Here is a 20,666-nt window from a genome sequence, read left to right on the forward strand (position 1 = left end):
CAGTATGGAATCTGACAGACCATCCTACCCCCCAGCTTAGTGCTATCTATAAATCGGTCCTTCTACCCCAGAGATTTAGATTCACTTTCCTGAGGTTAGTGCAGCAAACAATAAGATGCTCCTGAAGATGGATGGCAGAAGACCCTGTGATACTGCTAACCAAATGCACATATACATGAGCTACAAGCATATAATAGCAGGCATTGATAGATGAATGATTAAGATGACTCTCTAGTACCATATACAATTAAAAGAAAATTTTACCCTAATATGTATTGCACACCTTAGGAGTTAAGCCAAGCATTTTTCAGGACTTCTACCAAAAGTTTTCTGATAAGATTAGGGATGGGGATGTGGACACAGGCTTTAAAATAATTATTACATAAAGATTTTAAAATCAGACTAAGGAAAGTAAAGACTGCAGTACCTATTTCAAACTGGTTATAACAGAAGCCAAATAGTTGACTCGTGTTGGTCAATTATTCTATAAAAGCGTTTTGTTTTTATTTAAACTCAGGATGTAGAGGTTTTTCTTCTTAAAGGACTTATCAACCCACCCAGAGCCTCTGTTCAGATAAGCCATTTGCTGTGGTTAACCATGACAATAAAATTTAGTTGCCTATTTCAACTGCATACAATGCAGAAACAGAAAACACTAACATAGGCGTTTGGGGCACAGTTGAAATTCCCAGTGTGCGTAACAGTGAGGTATGCCTCCAGAAGCTGTTCTTTCTGTTTTGCTTTGATTTTTTTTTTATCCTTTTTAAAATGAACCATAACATACCCATGCAATAATATTTCTGCAGTGTTACTAAATAAAATCAACTGCACCAAAAATTTACAATGTGGCAGAATTCAAAATTCAAAGAAATATATCATCTTATTCCAGCGAACTGGCTATGTTAATGTACACAATTCAGTAAGGGGTCAGTCAAAAAAAAAAAAAAATCAACATTTTCACAAGAGTTGAACACCACTGAGAAGTGTCTAGAGGAAAAAAATATATATAAAAGCACAATGCCTGCAAGAAGTGGCATGGCATTAAACAGGCAATGATGCTAGGCTGATTGGGAGGCTAGGGGTATGGTTAGGCTAGGCTGGTAGGGAGGCTAGGGTTATGAAGAGTACTCTACACTGGAGAAAATGCTTAAAAAAATTACAAAATGACCCCCAAAGTTTAGGCAATGATTTGAACATAAGTACACCAGATACTATAGCAAGGGAAAAAACACTGCAAAAAGTACTCTCTATTTACAGAAGAATGATTTAAAGACATTATGGTTTTCTTTACAAATAGATGTAGAACAGGAATAGTCCACATTTTTAAAAACTCTTTACATATTTATCTTTAGTAAGTCAACCTTCTTGATCACAATCCTCCAACACACGGCCTGTGCAGAAGGCATTTAACGGACTCTCCATTAATTCTTCATTGTGTGGCCCTTGCTCTCTTGGAAAGTCTCTCTGGGCACAAGTCAAAAATAACTTTTTTATTTTGACCCGCAAATTAAAAAAAAAAAAAAAAAGAATCTGCATAGTTCAGTCATCACTGTCAGACAAAGTCTCATATTGTGCTGAAAGCAGTGGTGCAGGCTCTCGCTCCCATATCCTGTTCTGTTGGTGAGTGGTTGCTTGGCTCATGGACGGTGGGGCACACGCGATTGATGTTGGCGGTGTACTGCTGAGCATCCTCATTGTCAAGGGGTTATAAGGAAACTGTGTTGAACCTGAATGAAAGAGTTTCTCGAAGTCAAAAATGTGCCGTTCTAAGAGGTTATAAGAGATCTATAGCAAAGATAGTATGGCTTTGGTTGTGACAACTAGCAGAAAATCTGTTTCAGGAAATCCTTGCACCACAGATCTAGAGATGTAATCTTTTGATAATTGCCAGTGTTATATGTCTGCATCTGACCTTTCCGCAAATAACACATCTACTTTATTAAGTTGGAAAGAGAACCCCCATTTCTCACCTGTTGATGAAGGCCTATCTTCCCAGGCCCACACTGGAGTCTGTCTGTGGTAGTCCCCTTCTGAATGTACAGATGAGACAGAAGAAGGTCTTTCAGTTCCTAAATATCCCTGTCCTGGAATTGGAGACTTAGACTTCCTACTATTTGATTTGCCAATTAACTTCTGCTTGCTGACTCCCCCTCCTGGAAATAGAAGGGACAGGTTTTCCAAAATATTACACTACACTTTAGCCTCTAGGTTTGTTTCTAGAGATTATTGCTTAGCACCAAACAAGGATTTGACTTGATGCTTTCTTCTGCAATGCTGATTTACTAGTTAGAAGACTAGCCTATACAGTCACTAATGACACTATTGCTAGAAAATCCCTATTCTTACCATGAGAGTTATGTTTCCAACCTTAGGAAGGGAGCTGTTTTCAGTTCAAGCTAGTTCCCATCACTGCATGTTCCCTATAGGTAATGTACTACATGTGAATTTTTCATCAAGCCAACCCATTATCTCTTCCCTGTTTCATCAGTGTTGTCATTCTCCAAGAGATATTGGCTAGTGCACCTGAAATCACCAATACCATTTTGAAAGCCAGGACCACTACTGGGAATAGAAACACCGTCTCTCTGTCACTTCCAGAGGAAAGGGAATGACTTTCAGTGACACTGAATTTATTCAAGCCCTTCGTTTATTTATTTTATTTAAACCATGAAATATTTGGGAGCTGAAATACCTCACCTGAATTAGGCGATGGATTAGCTTCTTCCCTACGCGTCTCACTACTTGCAGGTACTGCAGCGTTGGAACTGCCAGATGCTACTGCAATGGACTGTGATATTACAACTCCATGATCCTCGCTCTTGTCATCAAAGTTTCCCATCAATGCTTTTCTAATAATGTCTTCTAGACCAAGATTACTGGCAGGATCTGCAAAGGAATGACCCCTAGAACTGACTGCACCTGGGAGATAAAAGAAAACATACATGGAAAGGTGGGAGGGGAGGCAAAAAACATATCTCAGAGAAATTACAAAGGGATGTGGACAAAGATAGGCAGAAAGTTGGGGAAAAAATGTTTTTTTAAAATGCAAAGCTACGTGCTCAAAAGCAGCTCACAATAGCTGTAAGTTATATGCGCCAGCAAACACTAAATGACACTCTGCAATAGAGTAAATTTTACATTAAGCAAAAAAAAAGCGCAATGGAAGCTAAACATGCTGATTGTGATAGCATATTAAGTAAGATCTGTAGCTACTAATCAGTTGTAAGAGAAGAGACCAGAAGAATATTTCTCATATTAATAATCCACACTAATTCATCTTACAAAGTACGATTTGTGGCAAATACTTAATTCAGAAAGCCTACCCTTCCATCTCATCTGATGGAGATCACTACTTTCTCCAATTAAAGATAGAATAATTGTATCAGAAGGGGAGCCAACTGGCTGCTAAAACCATGTAAAGGCAATCTACAGTACAACTCAGATTCAGATTTAGAAGTTACCTCCCATATTTCACTTAAATTTCTCTGCCTCATTCACCTTTATCGTTAGAACATATGGGTTTTGTTTAATTTCCTCATCTGACAGGAAATTGTTGTTGTTTTTTTTTTTAAGTGTTATTTATCACAGAAAAAAACAGCAAGTATTTTAAATACCCCAGTTTATAAAGTAAGTTGCATTTGCTGAACTGAGATCTAGTTTTGTTGAACTACACTATATTTAAATTCTATGTAAGTGAGATGCTAACCAATTTCACGACTTCTACCTCTAAGATTTGCAGACACCAGAGAAATAAAACAATTCTTGCTTCAGTTCCCATTTAAATATTATGTGAAATTTCCTTAGGACAAAGGAAAAAACCTTTTTTGTGGGGTGTTACTTTTCAAATTTTACATCATCTTCCTCATTTACGGCACTGCTCAAAGCACATACATTAAATATATTGCATTAGTTTACCTTTTCTGAAACATGCATCGTTCCTTTTACTGAAAAACTTACCTGATGTAGTGACTGCTGGCAGATTGAATATTTCAGTCCCTGGCTGAGCAGTCGCTGCAATTAAAACATAACATTTAAGTGAGTTTTCCATGGTACCGATGATCATTATAAGTGAACCCTATTAGTCTTAATACATATGATAGAATTACTCTGAACTATTTCCTGTACTTTTTTCAACATAGCAAGATGTATTGTGCACACAATGGAGATCCAATAAAGAGAATACTGCAACCCTTATTAACGCAGCCTTGTTTCTCAGAATGAAATCTGCAAAAGCATTTGCTTTCAAATAAATACTTTCTATTAGGTACTGATTCACAAACAGCTCAAACTCTCACTACTGATAATTTTGATACAAATTTATAGTAAGATTTCTAAGAGAAAAAAATACAATTCTAGTATCGTATTCCACTGGGACAGTATCCATTACTGAGACTGCATTAAAATATCCAGAATGTGTCATTTTGATAGTCATAATCATATGGTCCAAGAAAAAGAAAAATCCAGCTTAGAAGATGTCTTTTTCAAAATGGAAAAGGTGTAATAGTTGCTAAAACCTGACACTATTCTAGTTAACTCTGTGTCTGTAGTTAATGTTGATATGAAGCAAACTATCTCAAAAATTATGCTTCTTCTAAACATTTACATCTCTCAAATTAAATATTAAAATGCTTAAATGCAACAGTTTACATACATCAGCATAAAAAAATAAATCTTACAGATATTCAGTCATATACAATATGTTTTTAAATTAATAGATTAATATTCACTCACACTAATCAAAACATTTAGGTTAGATCATCTGTGGACAGCAGTCACATAGAGCTTAAGTCCTACATACCCATGTCTGAGTCACCTCCACCAGATGAGTTCAGCTTTCGAAATATCTCCTGTTTCTTGGACTTTACCATTGGTGATGTATTCTCAAGTTTGGTGAAAAACGAAGGCAGGTAACTTATGCTACCTGGAGAGCGAGAGTCAGTCCTGCCAAGACCAATGTGTCAAAAGTAAGAGAACGTTTTTCATGCTGTACATTTAAATCTTTCAAAAAGCAATCAATGGCAGATACTGCCAACATTAATATGCTTTCAGATCATCTTTCCTCAACCTGTTCTTTTTTTTTTTTTTTTAGGGACTAGACCAATTTAATGATTGTCCAGAAATACCTGCTTTTTCAAGATTCAAGATTCTAAAGCTCACAGAAAAAGCAACATTGTCATTGCCTGTGCTAGAAGAGTGACGCACTCAAACATTTGATGACGCACTCAAACATTTCAGGGGTGTCTATTTCTGCCTTGCAACGTGCATACTCACTAAAGTTTTAGCTATATATTGGTGGGTGGCTACATTTTTAAGCTAGAAGCCCCAATAGTCATCCCAGCTGTTCCTCCAATTTCATCCTCCTTATTATGAACAGCAATTAAAAACTTGCCTCTGATAACAGAGGCAGATTGCTTAAATGATTTTTTAATAAAGATACTGTTCGAAGCCAAGTGATCCAGAATAATGCTTTTAAACTGCAGTTTTACACGTACCTCTGTTCAGTAGGCTCAGCTCTTTGGGAAAGCAATAGAACGTTTTCCTGTTTCTCATGTACAACTGGGACCTGAGGTGGTGAGATTGGCTCATAGGGCTCTGAAGAAACATGACTCCTCTCTGGAGATTTTCCAGGTCTGCATTTGGAATTCAGAGACAGGTAAGTCCTCTTAATGCATGTAACAGTGTAGTTAACACATATAATTGCATTTCAGTAGTTATAAAACTATATTTCTAGTTATGTGTGTTTCATGTTTTAGTATGTTTGATGATCTTAGAAGATAGCACTGATTTGTCCACAATGATTCTGTGGATTTCTTCCACAAAGTTCTAAGTGATTAGAATTTTTCACTCCTCTGTGGATTGGAAATTATGCATTAGTAGTGAAAATTTTTATATTACGGAGCCAAGCAATTGTCAAAAACAGTGCAAGTCATTGCCCAAAAAAAGACCAAAAGACACTGCTATTTCTGATCTACATAAAGATTACTGCACTAGCTTTTGTAAATATTGTACTTGGGAATTAATTAAATTTACAGTTAAACAAAATACATGCATTACCTTCCCCGCGACTTGTCAGACAGATTTTCAGGTGACACTCTAGCACCTGGCCGCTGATGGTGGACAGACTGTGACTGTGACTCAGGGCTGTAGCGATTCGATGTCTTTGCTCGGGTAGAAACAGGCGCTGGAGCAGGGGTGGAGTTCTGGAATGTAGTGGTGGGAGGCTGCAAAGGGGCCTGAGAAGCTGCTTGGTTTCGAGCGAAGTCTTGTGTAATAATTTGCTGATTGTGGTCAAAAAAAGAGAAAGGAAACTTTGGTCAGACATTGGCTACAGTGTAGTGTTCAGCATTTGTGAACTAGATGAATATGAGACTAATTGCAACAAATGAGAAAATAAGTTCAGACATTATTGTATAATATCCCCAATACCAACTCTGTAATTATTAGTTTTATTAATGTTCCAAACCTTGTTTTCATAATCAAAGCATAACTTTTCACATCTGAAAAGATGTGCACAAATAAACCTACACAGATGTGATCAGCAAGGGTGATAAGTCGATGGGTTCTGGGCACATGTGCCATCCCTTCTGCTTGGGAGGAAGGAGGTGGAGGTTGCTGGGGTGAAGGAGGTTCCTGCTGTGTCCTGTAACGGTGAATCGGCCCCTCATATTGCCTGTTTGGGTCACCTAGTTGAAGAACAAAAGGACAGTTTGTTATGAAGGTATTACTGAAGCTTCAAGGTTTTAAAGTTCTCTGCTTACAAATATAAAACAATAGGCGTTTCTATAATAGATTTTTTATAATAGACTTTAGGCATCATGTCTAATAAACACTTTTTCCCCTCCACTTATAGGCCCTGGACTTTCGAAGGCTAAAGCTTAATTCCACAACACTGGTGAATTCCAGCTCATTTGTTATCTGCAAATGGTACTGTAGTAGTATGAGCTTTACTAAGAGATCAAAAAAAATGTGGATAGCAACACCAACATGCGGTAATTTTAAATAATACATTCAAAATAAATTTCTTATTGAATCAGCTAGGCTGTAATGTAAAGGAGCTGTTCAATGCCAAGTGACAGTTCCAATACATTTGCTCAAGTTTTTTCCACAGATCCTGCAATAACATAACTCCAGCAAAAGTTTCTAAAAGTTAAAAACGTGGTAAACGGTGACCTAAAGACTCCAGATATATTTTAACTATATTTTGAGTTCATGGTAAATATAAGCAAAATAATTGTCAGCACACTTGCATAAGCAGACCAACTTACTCTCTGCCTGGCTCGGTTTAGGTGTCTCTTGTTGATAGGACTGTAGCTTTTCTTGAGTAGGTACAGGTGAATTTGCAGGGCTAATCACCTCAATGGCATCTCCAGGAGCTTCATACCGGTGGGAAGATACTGTATATCGAGCAGAATTTGTAGAATAAGGTTTGAATATCACTCAAGATTTTGGTTGCCTATATGTAGCAATGCTGTCTTTCCATTAAAATGACATCAGTGAAATGGAAGTCAAAACTGTCTGTCTCATGAGAATCACAGTGAAACATATTTCCACAAAACAGTGTTCCAATGTAAATTCAGTAATTTTACATCTCCTGACTTATGATATGGTCAGTTTTATTATCCCGCATTTCACAATGCAGCATGGAACCTAAATAAAGTGATCAACTAAATTTTACAAGAATCTTTAGCCACTGCACTATATTCAAAAACTGCATTTGCCTATCAAGCATCTGATCTGTGCAGGGCTGAATATTTTATCATTAAATATCAGAATCATTTCACATTTTATCATCTCCCTAAAAGGCTAAGACAGCAAAGAAGTAAGTAGTTACTAAGATACGTACAACTACTGGAAGAATCTGAACTTTGAGAGCCCCTATCTCGTGCATCCTTGTCTGAAGCAATCTGTCGAGTGATGATCACATCTATGAAGTTAGCAGCAGTAATTGTGGTCTTTCCTCGAGTTCTCAGCTCTTCCTCGTACCTGGATTTAGGAGGAGGTCCTTTTTCTTTACCAGCCTCTGAATAGACTACTGATGAAGACTGTCCTTGGGACTTGCCACCAGAAAAATTTGCAGATGTATAGGGGCACTGGACAGGCCTCTTTTCTACCTCCAGTGTTTTCTGTTCCATCTGCGGCTGCTCAGTAACCACAGCTGACCTGCGTCCCATATTCTCTTCTATCCTGGTTCCTTCATGCTTGTTCTCTTTTGCTTTGGCAACTTCCATCTGAGGAGCAGAGGCTGCAGCATCTACTAGCGCCGCAAGGGCATCAGCAGCAGTATTGTAGCGCGAAGCAGGCAACCCTTGAGTTATGGAGGGAGCTCCAGGTGTGAGCTGCCTGTTGGCAAACATTGAACATTCCGAATTATATCACATGAAAAAGGACCAGAGCCATTTCTTGAGTAAAACAAAGCAAAGCTTTTGTGAAACGAATTTCTATCCAAATTGGACTTGGTACAAATGGACAGGATCATTTTCAATAAATTAAAGAGCCAGACAGCTGTGGTATATCCTTGTATCTTAGGATCTTCCTCAGACTAAACACACCTTTCAATAAGCTCAAGTATTAGTACAGATCTCTCTGGGACAGTAACAAGAAACATACATGATACGGAGCTGAGCAGCAGGATCCAAAGGTGTGATTACACTTGTCCCGTTGGTTCCTTGAAAAATACTAGGCCTTTGCTGCAGTATGTTTTCCTGGCTTCTAACTGAAGGGGACGGGGACCGAACATATCCATGACTACCAGGTCTGCCAGGCTGCTCTGTACCTGCAGAAAATAAAGCAGAGGAGGAAAAAAAACAAATATACATATAAATTACTCTTATAACAACGTAGGATACGTATAACAATGCATCAATGCTTTCTCCTCCACATTCTTTCCCAATTGTCTCCACCACTCTGGATGCAATTGTATATATTAAGGATTTAAATAGGAGCATTCTGTTTACAATGCGTTAAATGAGATGCAATTAGTGATAGGCATGACTGGGATTCATGCCATTCCCTAGGTACTACATCACTATGACAGAACTATGAAGAAGCCTAAAACTTGAAGTCTCAATTATGAACAGAACTGCCAGGTGCTAGAAACCTTCCCTAAGTGAAGGCTAAATCAAACAATACTCTGTAATTTGTTAATAAGCTACATGTTGCTTACGGTGGATATAGAAAATGTGGATATATATTGGATATAGGTGGATATAGAAAATAGTTAGTCTACAACGAGACTGTTCCAAATGTAACAATGCACACTCACCTGGTCGAAGATAAAGTTCAGCAGGGACTGAAGTTATTCTCTCCCTCTCTCGTTCACGTTCTCTTTCCCGCTCTCGTTCTCGTTCCCTCTCCCTCTCCCGTTCCTTCTCCCTCTCTCTTTCCCGTTCCCTTTCAGCATTTGCAGCTGCAGAAGCTGCCAAGTGTGTAGGGTGTCCTGGAACATCCACAAGACAAAACGTTTGAAATAGCAAAAACAGATGCTAAAGTTAAAGCGTAATTTGATGCAAACACTCTCCAATACATTCTGCCATCCACTTACAACAAACTTCCCAAATCTATTTTCATTACAGTCAAGTCTATCCACTTATTTAAGGCAAAAGCTTAATACAGTATCAGGGGAAGGTTCAATTAACAGCTTTTTACTCTAGTGTTTTCTATACAGGTAGAAACTAGACAGTTTATAGAGCCAAATTCCAGTCTTTAACACACAATATGAGGTTAATGAACTGATACCTGACTATTAATGAAAATTAATGAAAACCTGACAGAACAAGGCAAATTCCGAATTTGTCAGTGCTCCTTCATCTGCTACTGCAACAATACAGATTATAATTTGAAAAAACAAACAAACAAACAAAAAACCACTTTGTTATCCAAGTGAGAAGTGCAAAGAAATAGCACTTCCTGACAAAACAAGCCATAATATTAATGATAGCTTAATAAAGAATAAATTGGTCAACTATCTCAGTATGTCAGATGATTAGATATAAAATCAAGTTGTAACAGCTTGTACCTGGTGACAGAGAAGCAGGATTGTAAGGCCTGGGAGGGAACGTAAGCTGAGTACCAGGGATGTAAGTAATTCTCTCCATGGGTGGTGTGCTTGTTCCTCCAGGATGAGGCACTAATATAGTGGGAGCCATATTGTTCAGGTCAATAATTCCTGTTAGGAGATGACACACAAGAAGGTCCACACATATATTCTGTTCATTAATAAATGCTTAGTGGAAAATATATCTGGCAGTCAGCAATTTAGGAACACACTAAATCAGAATTTGCATTTGTAGCAATCCCTTTAATTGTCCTTTATAAAAAGATACACTTAATCTCTTCTGAATAATCCCATCTATTAGCAGAATAGTATTACATGCCATCATTCACTCCCTTTTCCAAATCTCTTATATTTATAAAATAAAATGTAACACTGAAATTCACAGGTACCCACTGCTACTACAATATAAATTCCCCTACTATGAAAAACACACACTTATCTCTTCTTTTCCAACCAATTAAATAACTAATATCTTATCCTGAAGATAATTAGTCCTACTGGACTAATTCCTTCGCTTTTGTTACCTTCCTTTCTTCCAATAACTATCAAAACTGATTTAAATGATAGAGAGATTATCACATCCAGTAACTAAAATGGTAGCTCAGCTACTTCCTGTTAAGCTTGTTATTCCTGGGAGAATGCCATATAACCCCAGGGATTCATAGCTATTCACTTATTATTTTGTTCCAATATTGCACTGGACATTTCAATATGAAACTCTTCAAAATTATGTCCCGTTAGAAAACCCCTGCACAGAAGTCTAAATCTCTCCATAGTGAACGGACTTGTAAGACAGTTGCTTTACGCATTTTGTTGTTTGGATTTTTTTTTTCTGGCGATATTCCTATCTTCTAAAGCGTTACTTTGGAGTTTTGATCACTTAACAGCTCCTTAAGATTCTCTGCTAAGCCATACCACATTATCTACAATATGCTTTAAAGACTACCAGAAAAACACAGGTACCATACCTCTTGCTCCCGCATATGGGAGAGCTAAAGTTTGCTCTCTAGGAGATAATCCTCTGGTAACATCAGGACGTAAATTGACTTGCATCTGCTGTGAGGTAATGTAGTCATTTAGGATTGTCTGTCGTGTATTCTCCATTGCATAAAGCTGATACTGACTTGGGTAGCCTGGGGTAGGTGAGAGCTGCCTTTGGAACAGGTAAGCAGCAGCAGCTGAGGATGAAGGAGGAAAAAGATTTAGTATTCAAGATATAGAACTGAAGTTTCAATGGAAAGTGCTATCAATTCTCTCTAGCCAGAACCAAATGGATCAAAATAGCATTTTAATACTAATGTTTTACTGAATTTATGCACTGTACATGGGCAGAAAAATCTAAACAATCTATTCTCCAAGAGAAGAGAGTTGAATAAAATTGTGAAGTACTAAAATACGTTACAAAGGTAGACTGATGGATATGTTAAAAGGAAGTATACTGTACTTAATATCATTAGGGATAACTTGGTAATCCCTCTGAGATCAGATGGGTCATAATTACACTTTCATTCTGTAGTATCTTCCACATCTCTTTATGAATTGGTTTCTTGAAATCTTTTAATACACTTCACAAATACTTATTTGAAAAACAATCTTTTTTGTTGTCTTTTTTTTTTTTTTTTAATTAAACAGAAGTGATCTGTTATCTTCTAGGAGGAAGTTACAGTATTATACAAGAATATTTTAGTAAGTTTTCTTATCTTGGTTCAGTTTAATATCAACCACAACAGTGTGTATAAGCCCTTATATATGCCTATCAATAATTATTTTTTAAAGGCATATTTTCTGTGCAAAAGATACAATATTTCTAAAAACAAACAAATCAAAAACAAGACAAACACATTTACCAGGATCCAGAGCCCTGTGAAATGGTATAGCAGGATCTAAGTGAGGAGGGAGGTGACTCCTATAGACTTCAGGAGTAGCTCCTCTATGATGAGGGTCAAAAGGACTGTGAGCCACTACAGGATCGACCCCTGGAACTGGAGATTTTGCTGGCACGCTCTCTCTCTGTGTTGGAGTAAGTGTGTTTTTCCTTTCATGATTTGCTGGCTTCCCAGAAGATATTCCAGCTAACAAAAACAAGGAAAAAAATCTGAAAATACCTATTTTCAATAGAAGATTCAATGGTAAATACACACTGGCTCACAAGGGAAGTTCTAGAGGACCCTGCAATTTGCTACAATAAATCACAGAAAGCATTTTATATCAAAAACTCTGGTTAAAAACATAAATCCTAGAATTACAATTGTTTGCACATATTATTTTTCTCTTCTAGAGGCTTATATAACAAAGGAATAGCTTCTGCCCTCAAAACATTATGATCTTAGATAACTCTTTCAGTGTGATCCACAATCAAATGCAAATGGAGACTGAACTACTTTCCTACCTCCCCGTTATCATACAGTAGATTTTTATTTTCTTATTTGAACTAACAGCTAAGGCCTTCTTAAATTCTTCTAACCATCCTCCAAATCAATAGGAACCATTAGAGTAAAACGGAAGTAGAAGAGATTACAGAAAATGGTTAAAATAGTAAGTTTAAAATGAAAGCATTCGAAGTTCTTGTATTACTTTGGATCAAAATAACATACCCTCACTAACTCTATTCATCATAGGTGAACTCCTGGACATTGGACTCTGATAGTTCACAGGTGTTCTCCGTGCATTGGTATCATCATAAATCCCAGGGCTCAGCTGTGATTTAGGAGTTTCATGAAGAGTTGACCTGAGAACAGAGGGACCAGAGCTGACTACTGACGTGTGACGGGAACGTACTGCATCCCCGGTCTTCACATCTTCATATTTTCCTCGCTCCACCACCTTCACGTTTTCTGGCACCATTTCCAGCTGGGGCATTCCACGGGGTAGTTTACTTGGTCCAGTGATTAATGATTTTACATTGTGTTTGATGGCAGACTGGCCAGAATTGCTTTCATATTTTATGGGTGTACCCTGAAAAAAAAAGAAAAAAGAAAGATCAGATAAGATGTCAATGTTTCACTACTGCTTAAAAATTAATAGTAATAAAATAAAAAAAAATCATGTTCTTGACTGATAGTGTAGCTCATCAGCACAGAATACAACTAGATCTTAGCCACTATTACTTGTCAGTTCTCTCACACAGATTTGCAAATATGTTCCTTACAGGTGAAGTGTCAGGATTTTTCTAATACACAAGATATTTACATGTCATGCACTGGTATATTTCTTAAGAAAAAAACAGACAAAACACCCACACATTTAACACTACTCAAATATCTGGAATTGATTCACTACTGAATATGTAAGTAACTGTATGAGTCCAGCCGTGCTTTTTATGTTTACCTGAGATATGGAGCCTTCTATGATTGGCCTGGCTGTCTGCACTATTTCAGGAGTCTTGCGACTCTCCTGGCTTAACAGGTCCTGTCTTGGGATTTCATGGATGGAACGGCCCATTTCTTTTATAGTAGTGACTCCATCATATGGTTTCCCTTTAGTAATGGCTCCTTCAAATGTCCTTATAGGAGGTGACTCTCTCTTAATCTGCTTAGGATATTTCAAGCCTTCTTCAAAACTTTCAGATGTTGCTCTTGGTGTGCCTTTTATAGAAAGAAAGAGTCACATCAGGTGTATTAATAATTACTGTCTTTTTTTTTTTTTTTTTTTTAATGAACAGAGTAACTATTAGAATTTTGACTTGCAGTAGTCTATAGTGTAACTATAATAGTAGTAAAGAAATATTCAAGTTACTTAAAGTGTCCCGGGTTATTTCAGATGCCGAAATAAAGGCAATAGCATACATCTTCAGAGGTCTGGGGAAGTATTAATATTCATTTAAAAACAAAAAGTAAAAATGTTGCTAATTACCAAGGATTTGTATTAAAAGGTGTCTATTTTCCAAAAAAGAAAAAAGCTATGTTTAAACATTTAGCTTTATATACAGTATATCCAAAGGCTGCTTATAGATAATTTATGCTCTGAAAACAGTCTAATAAAATATGCTCTGCCCTTAACACAGCTACCATTCTTAATAAATAACAGTTTTAAGGTTCAGAAATCCAGATTTTTGGGAACGTAGTTAATGCTTGCCTTCTCAACTAGCAAAAGTTTACCTTGCATTATAGAACCAGACAACACTGTTCTCTCTTTAAGTTCAGCATGTGGGCTACCCCTAGGCAGTGCACGGCAGATTAAACCTAAATTTAAAAAGAGAAAATAATTTAAAGAACTAGAACAACATGTTCAACCCCCACCCCCCCCAACCAAAACAAAACAAAAACCCACTCTTCTTCTTACATACATTACAGATACTATCTGTAGTGCCCAGAGAGCCTTGCCTCATAAGCCCACAAAAGATGGAAGACAAGCCAAATGCATGAGCAACTTCAAAGCAGCACTGAATTTCTATATATGAGTAAGAGATTTCTAAACTGTATTGTTACATGTAATGAAATTTTACAGAAAATATCCTTTAAGGGCTATCCAAAGGTGGGACAGAATGCACTTTAGGAATAAGACTCCAGAGTTTAGGCAAGAAACATCATCTTGATATCTGTTTTTTTTTTTTTTTTTTTTTTTTTTAATTTTATTTTTAAGATAATCAGAAAAAGTTGCATAATGGCTCAACTTGACCTTTACAGTCTTAATTTGATTACAATTTATTAAATCAAAATAATACTAGGGAAGGCCTGAAGCAGAATACAGCAGCTGTACAAGTCTTCTGCTTGGCATTATCTAGGAGATTTATTGCAGGAACGTAAAAGGTCATACCAACATATGTACATCACTGTGCCATGGCTAAGAAGCAATATTTAACTCAATGGCTGTGTCCATGGAGTCCATGCTAGTACAACTGAGAGCTGTTTGAGCTCTGCAACAATCCATTGGGATTGTGAAGAGTCAGTTACTCCTCTTTGAGGATCTGACACATGTAAGTGCCAGCTGAATCACCTGCAGCTATTGGAACATCCACCAACAAATGAAACAGGAAAACTAGTGTCTACTCCAGTAATAACCCCAGCATTCTTTTGTTGTAGTGGTTATTATATAGATTTGGTTAACGGGGTAAGATATAAATCTAATTCTTCTTTTTGTTTTCCCCATAAACAACTGTAGATTATCTTAAAGTAATGCAGAAGACTTGAATAAAATGCAAAACAATTCAGGAGCAGCTGTTTTTACCTTCCAATGGTGCAGACACTGGAGACTCCCGCATTGACATTCCTTGCTTTATATTTCCTTCCATTGTATCGTAACTTCTTTTTAAACTAATTTCATGAGCAGTTCTTGGACTCCTTGTTCCTTCACGAACGTTTTTAATAGCTGGTAAAATTTACAGGAGTATGGTTAGAAAACGTGGACAATAAAAAGTTATGAGCATGACATTTAATGAGACCACAAAACACAAATGCTTTAATGGTAACTTCAATGTAATACTGAAACATTAAATTTCAACCTTAAAAAGATCTTTTATGGTTTGTTAAATAAAAGATTTGTTAAGTTACTCATGTATTGGTATTTCAACGGCAGTTCAAAGTTAAAGGAGGTATTTCTTTTGAGTTTAATACAGAACATTTTAAACTTGGTTGCTTAACCTTTCAAAATAAAAATTTTCCTGGAAAAATTGGAAATAAATGGCACAGAAATTCAATAGTTGAACTGTATTTTAACTACATAGTACAGGATACTCATCAGAACACACACAATTTCTGGATCGTTTTAACTCTTATACCCACAAAAATACATGTAGGTCAGTACTTCTTCAGGATGGCACCCCAGTGACTGATGTTTATGCATTTGGAAGCAGATATACTTCACCTATGGATTATAAAAACAGAACCTGCTGCAGTCTTGACTTGAATCAAGTAGAATATATAAATACTCACTATCATAAGATAAAATATGCCCACTTTTGCCTTCATAAATAACATGGCCTTTGGCTGTAGCTTCCTCCCGGCACTTTTCTGGGCTGCTGTCTTCTGTAGCTAGCCGGGTAATAGTTCCCTTCAATAATGCATCAGCTGCTATGCCAGACTGGGACAGTGCTGGTGTACCCTGCATTTAAATCAAATATAATTCAGAACATAATTATTTGTAAGCAGTTTGACACTTTGTAAATAAATAAATAAAACACTAGTATTTAAAATATGATGAGATGAAACAGCTTTAAACAGCATCTGTGCAAGACTGGCTACGACTGATTGTAACATTTGAACTCAGGTGCGATGCTATTTTTCATGGAAATCGCTAATAAGCCTTCAGTTAGCTATAACTAAAAGCTCTGGTGGTTTTATTTTAGAAATATAAAAATATTCAAATACACGAAGATGAAGTCCTGACAACACTGACTTCAGTGAATATCATATTTAACTATCTGATTGTATTTCAGCTTCTTTAGGGCAGTTCCTATTCTGTGACTTTAATTTACTGTTTTTAGACATGCAAATATGTTCACAGTGATAGTGTAAATACATTATTTTGCTACAGCCTTCTCAGTAAGATGACAAATACCTGAGTTATAGAGCCTCTCAAAGAAGGAATGGTCTCAACAGAAACTTTATTGGTTGGAGTTCCTCGTGTTATACTTCCCTCCTGTATTGTGGTACCTGATTTGAAAAAAAAGACATCCAGATAAATAAGGGAATCAAAAAAATACAGCTGTTTTACTTGACATACAAACTCTTTTTTAATGGGAACTGTTAGTTTATACTCAAATACAGGGAAACTTTCAGCTTGTTAATAGTGTGCATTTGAGACAGCTAAATTATTTCCCCTTTTGACTTAGCCTTTTACATCACACAAAGCCATTAATCCATGGTATTTAGTTTCCTTTCATTTGATGTATTTATATCTTTCACAAGTATTGCTATGTGTATGCCCAACAATTTAGTTTTGAAACTGGCATGTCTTGAAACAAATGTTTTTAAATGAGACATGCAGACAGGAGGTGCTGTTACAAAAACACATGTACACATGCCTTGGAAAAGAGGGAGCAGATTAATCCTTTAATACTTAATAACAGCACTTCAGTAGTTTGGGCTCCAGTTCTCTCAGTTTCATCAGGCTCTGACAAAGTTTCTTTCTTAAGCTGTATGACTGACTTTACCTCGAACCACACCTTCATGTTGTGCCCTGACCAGGAGTCCCTCAGGCTGGGAATTCTGACTTCTGGGAGAGAATTCTTCTTGTTTGATATAGGGCAGGGAAGCTATTCAGAAAAAAAAAAATAATAATAATAATCCCTCCTTAATTATGAGTTATTAAATAGTCTATAAAAAAAATGCACGTCAGCTTTTCTTTTCTTACCAGCTTTGACTGATTCCTGCTGCCTTGGCAGCCCAAGAGATATAGAGCCCACTGATGGCTTTGCTGTTTCTTGGGTATAGGAAGCTTGACTATGAGATGTTAAGTAAGTGCCAGGTGTTCCCTGAAACAACATATTACGTTAATTCTTGTTTCTGGAATGCAAATTCACTTCTGTGTTTAAAGGAGACTGCTAATACTACTATGATCCTAAAATGCTACAGAACACCACTGCAAAATATCAACGTGCAAAACAACAGGACTCTAGTGTCACTGTTAGTTCAGAGATGCAGTTCACCTAAACTGGACATCCTCACCTGTGTTATTAAATGTAAACAACTGCAGCATGTTCTATTTTATAAAGCACCTGTAACTCCTGGACTTTTAGTGGTGACATGTACAGGTCTTAACTGTTAATGCTGTGAACAGATAACTGAGTAAAAGATATTGATGGTCGGTGGAACGGCAGAAAAAAACGTTATAAGAAGAGATTTTCAACAAGTAGTTCTCTTACTTGTGAGATCGAGCCTCCCATGATAAACGAAGGTTTTTCTGATGGCACACTTGTTTTGGAGGATGGAATGAGTGGTGGTGGTGGTCTGGTAGGTCTGGTTGTTGGAAGGCGGACTCCTTCAGGTATATTGGTTATTACTTGGTGAGGAGCTGGCTGGAGAACTTAGGGAAAAATGTGCATTAAAGTCTGTTTCAGCTCTATTAGTCATTAGAGAGACAAGAAGAACCAAAATAACACAGTTCACCTGACAATTTCCAATAGGAATAACCTCACAATACCCAAAAGCTATCTAGCTGTATTTTCAACTCTGAAGCTCACTATGTCCATGTATATATTGTGCTTAGACATTGATTAGGTAATACCTAACATTGCACTGAAGCTCAAAAATGGTAAAAGCTGCACTGCAAAATTGCAAACTCAGAAAACTAAACTTTTAAAGCTAACAATACAGGGTGCGTATTTTTGTTGTTGCTTTTCTGTTTTTAAATAAAGTAGTCTACTTAAAGAATAAGAACAACTGAGGCAAGTATAATCTAAGCTTCACTGGTTCTGTCTTTTCTCAGAATGGCATTATACACTGAAGGCAGAAGCAATAGTCCAAGTTTCAGAACTTTAAGATTTGCCAGTTATTTCACTATTTTATAAATCATTCAATACATAGTATTAAGCAATTATTCAGAAACTTCTGTCAAGCCTAGTAGCAGCTCTTTTTTTCCTCAGTTCTTCCTTCATAAGGTGACAGTATTTTTACTGAGCTGAAAAAAAAATTCTGGATGACTTTGTTCCTATGCTGTTCTAACTATTTTCAGATAATCCTATTTGCTTAATAAAATGCACATTAGGTAGCTGACAAAGCAAACAAAACCAAACAAGAATACAGAACATCCATCTACATACACACACAAAAAACATACTACTCTCGTTTGTTCACAAAAATGTTTAAGAAAATAATTTGATACTACATAAAGTAATAGCTTCCAAAGACTGTATATTGCTACGATACTAAAGCAAGTATTTACCTGGTGGGACACTGTAGCGAGCTGCATTCATATCAGGCTGAGGAGAGGCTTTATTGACTTCTCTTGGAGACAGCCTGTATGGTGATGCTGACCTCGTTGCTGTATTTTGCACTTGTGCTTCCTGTTCTATTGCTCGTTTGACCTCAGCATAAGGCATATAGGCTACCGGTTTTCCTATGACAGTTAAAGAAAGAAAAACCCTAAGATTAGAAATTAGAGTCAAAAGGTCCAGTTTACCACAGAATTTTAACAAAGGGCTTATTACTTTATCAGATTGTACTCATCAGGTACACAAGTCTAATTACAAGGACACGTTTAGACCAGAAAGGAAAGACTTAAATTCAAAATATCACTTGGCACTGAAGTAACTGAAAAATGCCAAGGTCAGGCATGTAGCCTTTCTCTGAATAAAAGGAATAAATGGTTCTGTGTGCTAAGACATAAGGGTAGCAATTTTTGTACCACTTTCCTCTCTTACAATAGCACGTAGTGCTACGAGAAGAAGGTAAGTTTATTTAGTCCTCCTACTCTTTTGAGTAATCCAGATTCATGCATTTATTTCGAAATCAGTGAGTGACTGTGACACACACATACACATATATAATCATCTTGGAATACACTCCCTGGCAAAGACTGCAGTTTTAAAAATTATGTTACACACTTGTATAAACTTATTTGTATAAACTCTCTCGCGCTTTGCTGGTGAAAACCAGTAGCTGGTTCCTTTAAGTGAAAGCTCTACTACAGAAAGATTTATATTAAAGATTTCTTTCTAAATACTGTGCATTGGCCAGGATTACACGCAAGTTCAGCCAGACTTACATGCCAATTCTACCAGACAAAAAGCCTTCTTTTCTTGTTTGTTTGCCCACAGAAGCAACAAATCAAAGTTCAAATACCAGTATTGCCCGTCAATTGTGTTTAAAGGGAAAATATATTTATATTGATTTTAGAAAACTAAAAATCCAGTACCACAACTTCTAATTCCTTCCGTTTGGCAACAGACAATTTAAGTATTAAAAATTACAAGCCAGAACAAGTCTACTGCAGCTGGGAAACTACATCTTTTATCTCCACAGTTAAAGAAAGATGACACTAGTCATCCCATAATAGCTTCTTAAAGGAGCTTTTTACTATTATATTTAATGGTGAAGTATTTTGTAGCTTGTCATAAGCCAATCAACAATATGCCCTTCAGTTTGACTAGATGCCCTGCAGTACAGTCACTGGATGTGTATATTCCAATGTATGCAATACCACATTTTTAAACAGTCTGTGGGTTCTCTCCTACATACACGAGTAGATGGATAAGCTGGCATGCACAACGTATGTTAGGAAGTAGCTACTGCAATGATCTGATGACATGTCAGCCTCTTTAGTCTGCAGATGAAGATGTCCAGACTTGTAGAACCCATTTACATTAACCACATTATCCCCCCCTCACTGCTTCAGTAACACCCTTGATTTTTGCTGGCAGAGACTTGATGCTAGAACTTTCCCACAGTTCATAATACAGTACTGCCAATGCCAAGAGTTATTCAGACAGTATTTTAGTTAAATGGTACTTTTAAGCATCCCCAGACTTTCTACCTAAAGAAGCAACTTCCAAAACCAGCAACCCTATGCCCTCCCCCCTCAATCCACAAGTTCCCTTCTCACTATTTTAACAGGCAAAAAAAAAAAAAGGGTATGTTTCCTTCATTTCACTTCAATAAAAGTAATTAAGATGAAGTGTTTTCACAGCATAATTTTAAAATTGTTGAGCATGTTAAGTGCAAAGCACTCAAGTTTC

General features: G+C 36.9%; 1 protein-coding gene across 6 annotated transcripts in view; it reads right to left on the reverse strand.

Annotated features, from left to right (window-relative positions):
* Positions 1 to 493: 493 nt before the first annotated feature.
* NCOR1 (nuclear receptor corepressor 1) overlaps positions 494 to 20,666 on the reverse strand; it is a 65,694-nt gene continuing 45,521 nt past the window's right edge. For 4 of the 6 annotated variants that reach the window (XM_082776171.1, XM_082776172.1, XM_082776174.1 and 1 more), the window contains 25 exons: positions 18,875 to 19,048; positions 17,856 to 18,016; positions 17,345 to 17,465; positions 17,145 to 17,246; positions 16,550 to 16,644; positions 15,925 to 16,093; positions 15,221 to 15,361; positions 14,152 to 14,235; positions 13,382 to 13,638; positions 12,649 to 13,009; positions 11,902 to 12,126; positions 11,023 to 11,232; positions 10,016 to 10,165; positions 9,263 to 9,436; positions 8,608 to 8,773; positions 7,844 to 8,340; positions 7,266 to 7,394; positions 6,526 to 6,683; positions 6,055 to 6,278; positions 5,493 to 5,630; positions 4,799 to 4,941; positions 3,958 to 4,011; positions 2,698 to 2,919; positions 1,971 to 2,153; positions 495 to 1,727 (listed from right to left, as the gene is read on the reverse strand). In XM_082776171.1, coding sequence (XP_082632297.1) covers positions 1,540 to 1,727; positions 1,971 to 2,153; positions 2,698 to 2,919; positions 3,958 to 4,011; positions 4,799 to 4,941; positions 5,493 to 5,630; positions 6,055 to 6,278; positions 6,526 to 6,683; positions 7,266 to 7,394; positions 7,844 to 8,340; positions 8,608 to 8,773; positions 9,263 to 9,436; positions 10,016 to 10,165; positions 11,023 to 11,232; positions 11,902 to 12,126; positions 12,649 to 13,009; positions 13,382 to 13,638; positions 14,152 to 14,235; positions 15,221 to 15,361; positions 15,925 to 16,093; positions 16,550 to 16,644; positions 17,145 to 17,246; positions 17,345 to 17,465; positions 17,856 to 18,016; positions 18,875 to 19,048 — 4,526 coding nt within the window. In that variant the 3' untranslated portion in view covers positions 495 to 1,539. Of the gene's footprint in view, positions 1,728 to 1,970; positions 2,154 to 2,697; positions 2,920 to 3,957; positions 4,012 to 4,798; positions 4,942 to 5,492; positions 5,631 to 6,054; positions 6,279 to 6,525; positions 6,684 to 7,265; positions 7,395 to 7,843; positions 8,341 to 8,607; positions 8,774 to 9,262; positions 9,437 to 10,015; positions 10,166 to 11,022; positions 11,233 to 11,901; positions 12,127 to 12,648; positions 13,010 to 13,381; positions 13,639 to 14,151; positions 14,236 to 15,220; positions 15,362 to 15,924; positions 16,094 to 16,549; positions 16,645 to 17,144; positions 17,247 to 17,344; positions 17,466 to 17,855; positions 18,017 to 18,874; positions 19,049 to 20,666 lie in introns of all 6 variants that reach the window. The other 2 variants (XM_082776175.1, XM_082776176.1) reach the window with 2 other exon arrangements.

Source organism: Aythya marila, assembly GCF_965140915.1.
Source record: "Aythya marila genome assembly, chromosome: 20".
NCBI lineage: Eukaryota > Metazoa > Chordata > Aves > Anseriformes > Anatidae > Aythya > Aythya marila.